Genomic DNA, 6,542 nt, shown 5'->3' on the forward strand with positions numbered 1-6,542 from the left:
CTCTGTACTATTGGGATAAATATAAAGTAGATGATTGACTCCATGTTTATAAGTTCCAGTATGAGCTTATGCTCCTCTGGTAGTAAACCATCAGCTGAATGAATTCACAGATAATGGACAGGCCTTTAGCGTAGACCTGAATATTACATCTACAATCGATCTGAGTCTGAAGACCAAGAGAGTCTTGAGTATGGGGTCTAGTCTGGAACCAAGTCTGAGCTTGAAGTTCTGACTGAGATCCTGTGTGAACAATTGGGCCAGAAATAAAGCTGATGAAGTTCTTTATGGACTCGAGATTAACCTACAGATCAAAACGTTATGGTCTGGTCAATAAATGATGCCTGCACTCTTAAATTTCTCTTCATGTGCTTCCTGAATGCTGGAACCTGCTTCCTGTGTGTTCTCTCTAATCAGAGGACGATGCAGATTTTACACATCGAGCTCATGGAGCCGGTGGTCATGTGAGTCATCTCAGTTATATAATACTCATTCTCTTTCCTCCTGCCCCATCCTGCATCTTCAAACCCATCAGAACCAGCAAAGACTCATGGCTACACTTCAGCACTTCAACGTTCTTCAGAATCCACAGTCTGGTGCCGTCGTACGAGGAAGACATTCGAGCCACAAACCAGCGAGAAATAATTACAAACACTGGTTTGTCACCAACGCAACGACCAGTGAGAACTTTATTTTCCATTTATAAACAAATTTAAAGTTCACAGTGACAAAATAGTGATTTTCTTTTCTTTTTTATGATAATGATCATTTTCTGTTCATTTAGTTTTCATAATAAAAAAAAAAAAACACAGCACTGATCAACACTTCATCATTTAGAAACCAAAATAAACAACCAGCACAACTTTCATATACGATTCATATATTAAAACTCTGATATATAATAATAATGATATACTCTGAACTGTATATACAGTATATATGAAACATAAGTGCAGTGTTCAGGCGAATTAATAACACACACACACACACACACACACACACACACACACACACACTAACATAAAAAACATCACTGCTATTGTCATCATCTGCACATCATTTATCACTTCATACGAGGAAGAACCACTGAACCACAGAAAGCTGAAGGACCCGTATTTTAACCTCGTCGATGCTGTAAAGAGAAAAAAACTAAAACAAGAAATTATTAGTTATCAATAGTTTTTGCAAGAAATATTAATTGTCACAATACCTGTATTTAATTATAAAAATATTTCAATAAATAAATGGTCCATTAAAAAATAAATCACACCAAATTAAATACTGAGGAAATTAAAATGAGAATTAATTTTACACAAAAATGTAAAAAGAAAAGAAATGATTTCTAGTTTTTTGCTCAAGTAATAAAATGGCTATAATTTATAACTGTTTTAATCAGCAACATGTAATTTAAATCTTTAATACAAATAAATTAAATTTTATTGCAATTTCTTTAATTAGCAGTGAATAAAGAGCAGAAAGGGAAAGGAAGCGTATTGTTTTTTCGTTTTAAACCCTGAATAAACTCGAGCTTTGTGACGCGGAGCCTCGAAAACAATCGAATAAACACGATGATTAAAACTTTATACGGATTTGCAGTGACCTTTCTCTGTTAGAGGTCGAGTGCACACAACAAGCAACGTAATGCAGCTCCTGAAGTCACCGAGCTGAGTGGAGATGCAACCTGACGTATCATGTGTTCAGTGGAAATAAACAATTTTGCATAAAATTAAAAATGACCCGATACCTCGCGGTGAAACATGGTGGTGGATCGCTGATGCTTTGGTGGCCTGTTATTTGGAGGGTTTCTTAAAATTACAATAAACTCAGGACCTTCCAGCCTCAACCTTACAGGTAGGTGACTTCTGAAACACTTTCTGAAATGCCCACCAGATGTGCTGCATGGAGGAGAAAACCAAGATCAAAGAGTATTATATGAAGTAATAATAATAAAAATAATAATAATAATAATAATCAACAACAATAATAATAAAACTAAGAAAAAGGTAAAGAGCATAAAAAGATGACAAAGATGAAGAAAAAGAAAATAATAAAAATAAGGAGAAAGAGGAGATGAAGAAGAAGATGATGATGATGAAGAAGATGATTATGATGAAGAAGAATATCCTTAAATGGTGGTCTGAGGTGTCCAAGCACTATTTCTTCTTTTAAATTGCAAAAAATATATAAATAAATGATTTAAAGCATTTTGACTTCTGACTTTTCCACCCAGATGTGGTTCCTCCCCAAACTGTTACCTCAAAGTCAGAGGCACACAGATGTTTAAAATGGCTTTGGATGCAGGAGTCTTCATTTTCTCTTCACTGGCCACTGGGGGTGCTGTTTACAAAGAAAGAGTTCTTGGACTCCTCAGATTACAGATTGTGATTGTAAAAGGGGTTCAAACCCGTATTATTATTATTATTATTATTATTATTATTATTATTATTATTATTATTGTTGTTGTTGTTGTTGTTGTTGTTGTTGTTGTTGTTGTTGTTGATATTATTATTACTTCACAACTGTAAATTCAGAACTGGTGTTTTGTACATACATAGACTTGTCATACTTTAGGAAGATTATAAACTGGTCTAGATAATTTTTTGGTCTCAGATTCCTAGAAATTCTTCTCAGAAGCTCCGTCCATACCAGCCCAAACATACAAGTCCAAAACGAAGACGAGATGTTTCAAATTAGAACTGCGTGAATGTTGTCCTTTTCTCATGAACTTCCAGGTAGTCCGGTTCAAAATTCGGCTGTGCTTTTAACTCCCAGTATTCGCCCCTGTTGGGGTTCACGTACACTGTCGTTTGCTGGAGTCTTTCTGGATGCAAGTACTGATGCGTGAGGTCGTAATCAGGAGAATACTGAGTGGTGCTGTGTTTGCACGGTAAAACGGATCTACAGGAGCCTTGGTGGCCTCTTGCCAGGATGTCTCGATAAAAAAAGTTATCATCTGGTAAAGGAGAAGGTCTGGTACTTGTGCTAAAATCCGAGCCATTTACGATGCATCTCAGTTCCTCGTCTGAAGTATAAGATAAAGCATTCTGCTCATCATAATCCGGGTATCTCTCCTCCAGAACATCATCGGTGGTGCATTTGGACACCGGAAGAGGAGGAACATATTCATAAACGTGACCTGCTGAAGTCCTAACCTTTCCTGCTGGTCTGTCAACATATATGATATTAAAAGAACCAGAGTCTGTGTTTTTGTTCTTGTCCTTTTTATGACGTTTGATCTTGAACATAGTGAACAAACCGGCACTAATGAATACGCTCGCAATGAAAATAAGGAGCAGCGTGAGGATGAGCACCGAGAGAGGAACCGTGGAATCCGGTGAACTGTAATCCAGAGTCGTCTCCAAAGTAACTGTGCTGCCCGAAAAGGAGTCTTCTGATGGTGGAAGAAGAGAAGTTTGAGGGTTTAAATCAACTTCGCAAAGATCATTTGAATGAACTAGGCGTAAATTCACTGCAGTGAACTTTAGTGGAGATTCACAAATCACATCCTTCACCACGGTTCCAGAGCTGAGCCCTTCCAACCATTTCTTCATTTCCACAATTGAGCAAGAGCAATCCCAGGGGTTCTCAAACAGATCTATCTGAACTAATGATGTCAGATCTTCCAAAACACCACTGACCGGTATGTTCCTTAGGTGATTGTTGCGTAGATTCAACCGTGCCAGGTTTAAACCTCTAAAACTCCCACTGGTAAAGTTTTGAGAAGGTTATTATTGAGGAACAGAAGTTGAAGTTTGGGTAAATGCTCAAAAGTACCAGGTTCTATTTCTCGGATCACATTGTACTCCAAGTAGAGAAACTGAAGGCTCTCTAAGCCTGAGAACATATCATCACTGAGGCGCTCAATCAGGTTTCCATTCAAATAAAGTCTTCGTAAGTTCTGTAATTCCACAAACGCTTTGCTGTGAATGATAGATATCCGATTATTACCCAGGTGAAGAAGGTCCAATCCGGGAGTGTCCCGAAAGTCTGAACTGTGCACTGAGATAATATAATTTCCCGTAAGGTACATCTTCTTTGGGTTGTACGGTTTGGGATTCAGATCTGAGATACGCTCAATTTTCCTTTCTTGGCAGTTCACATTCAAGCCGAGGTCTGAAATTTGTAGATTGCAGGTGCATACGGTGGGACACTCAGGAGAAACTGGGGGTTTGGTCTGGTACGCCACCACTGGGCCATGATTTTGTGGTTTGCTCGATGAAACCCTCGCTGTCGGTTTGGTTCGCAGTTTCCCTGATTGGCGGCTGCTTTTTGTTGGCTGCGTGGATCGTATGATATTTGACAAAGCGATCGCCTCCGGTTCATGCAACGTTTCAGCACCCATTTCGTATTCAGCTACAGCTTTTCTCGGGCAGAGTTCCTGCTTGGAGATCACCTCAAGGTCTCTCCCGTGAAGACGGAACGGCGTTTCGCACACGATGTCTCCTACTAACGACGTATATGAGGTACTTTCCAGCCAGTCTTTGAGGCCAATAAGCTCGCAGGTGCAGTTCCAGGGATTCTCTTCAAGCTGTATTTCTACAATTTTGGATAAATGTTCAAGAAGTCCATTATAAGGCAGAATTTTAAGCTGGTTCCCTCTAAGATCCAGGTGGGTCAAAGGAACAGACTGAAAAACATTTCTGGGTAAAGAGTAAAGCAAGTTGTCATTCAGAATCAGGACGTCTAGACAGCAGAGCACATTGAGGGACTTGGGCTCAATGCGGCTGATGTAATTATAGTCGACCTGAAGGTACTCCAGATGTTCCAGACCGATAAACGTATCGTCCCTGAGCACTTCAATTTTGTTGTTGTTTAAGTGCAAGCGTTTTAGTCCACTAAGTCCGTTAAAAGCTCCGCTCTCGATTTCAGCTATATTGTTACTGCCCAGGTGCAAGATCCTGAGTCCCTCGTAACGTGAGAAATCGTCAAACTGAAGTTTCCTCAGCAGATTTCCTGTGAGAAACAGATTATGCGTGTCGAAGCGCAGGAAGCCGACTTCAGAAAGACTTACAATTCCTCGTCTCTCACAGCTGGTTGTGGAAACTCCATCTTTTTCTTCGCAGACGCACATCCTCTCGCAGACTTCCTCATAAATATCGAAATTCTGGCTAAAAGCGATAGATATGGTGATGAAAGATATCAGCAGGATGAAGACGTTCATGTTTAGCAGTGAGAGAGGTGACGATCTCTTCAGTATCGTCCACCTGTCAAACAACAGGGACAGAGAGACATTACAGATATTAGCTTTACCTCGTACAAAGTGCTGAAAACCCGTATGAGTTTTATTACAGACGGATCTGATTTAAAGCGACACTGCAGCTCTGTAAAGACGTACTGTTCTGGAAGCACCTTCTGACCAATCAGACGCAAGCTTTTACACAGACACTGTATTGTTTATTTCAATTCTTCTATCGTTTCTCACATTTCTATTGCCTTTATAAAAGTACAGTTTTAATATAATCTATATATCTCTAGATATATTTCACAATTCTCAAATGTTATAAACTTGTTTACGTATGAATCGTTGCTCACTGAATAATACAGATGTGAATGATACAGATGTGAATGATACAGATGTGAATTATAACACGGATAAAAAAGAGAAATATTGGTGAAGACACGCGTGTGAATTTCGACGCAACCCGAAAGCGTTCACTATGACCCATATCTCCTACATGCAAATTCCCTTTTTCCATGTGTAATTTTGGAGCTTTTCATGCCTCTGAGTAGGAAACGAGGATCTGCTTACCGCTGATGGAGAAATCCATGGAACGCTTGTTAATAAACCAGAACTGTTGATTCATAATGATGATGTGGATGATGAATCCAACAACATCTCTGATGTCCTTCTCCTCTCGCCTCTCCTCTCCTCTCCTCTCTCTCTCTCTCTCTCTCCTCACTCTATCTCTATTTCTCTTCTCACTCTCTCTGGCTCATCTTTCTCGTTTAATCCTCCCACTTCTTTCGTTCCTATTTTCTCTTCAAGTCAATTATTCGGAATATTTCTCTCTGTGATGTGTTTATGTAACAAGGCTGATTTACAAGAACAGGACATGAGCTGCAGTCTCTCTCTCTCTCTCTCTCTGTGTGTCTTACTGCTCCCTCCTTCTTCTCTCTCTCTCTCTCTCTCTCTCTCTCTCTCTCTCTCTCTCTCACTCTCTCGCTATTTCTCTCTCTCAGTCTTACCGCTCCCTCCCTCCTTCTTCTTCTTCTTCTCTCTCTCTCTCTCTCTCTCTCTTTTCTCTCCCTCCTTCTATTAGCCAGTCTCTGATTGGTTCTCGTCTCTTGTCTTATCCTGATTGGCAGCTGAATTCTTTTACTAGGTAAAAAAAAAACATTGTGCTGCATTTGCATCACACAATCGCATGGGTTACATTTCACAGAGGAAAAAGGGATGAGTGTGAAGAAAGCTTCACCTTTTCAATATGAGATAGATAGATAGATAGATAGATAGATAGATAGATAGATAGATAGATAGATAGATGTCATGTGATATGATATTATTATATATTATTTGCATTGCAAAATAATTGTCAACTAATAAA

General features: G+C 39.3%; 1 protein-coding gene across 1 annotated transcript; it reads right to left on the bottom strand.

Annotated features, from left to right (window-relative positions):
* Window positions 1-657: 657 nt before the first annotated feature.
* Window positions 658-6,076, bottom strand: slitrk5b (SLIT and NTRK-like family, member 5b). Its single transcript, XM_046839822.1, is given in 3 exon segments — window positions 658-3,703; window positions 3,706-5,201; window positions 5,747-6,076. Coding segments are annotated over 2 exon segments (2,469 nt in total). The 5' UTR covers window positions 5,159-5,201; window positions 5,747-6,076; the 3' UTR covers window positions 658-2,687.
* Window positions 6,077-6,542: the final 466 nt, after the last annotated feature.

The sequence above is a fragment of the Silurus meridionalis genome, chromosome 3 (assembly GCF_014805685.1).
Source record: "Silurus meridionalis isolate SWU-2019-XX chromosome 3, ASM1480568v1, whole genome shotgun sequence".
Lineage (NCBI taxonomy): Eukaryota > Metazoa > Chordata > Actinopteri > Siluriformes > Siluridae > Silurus > Silurus meridionalis.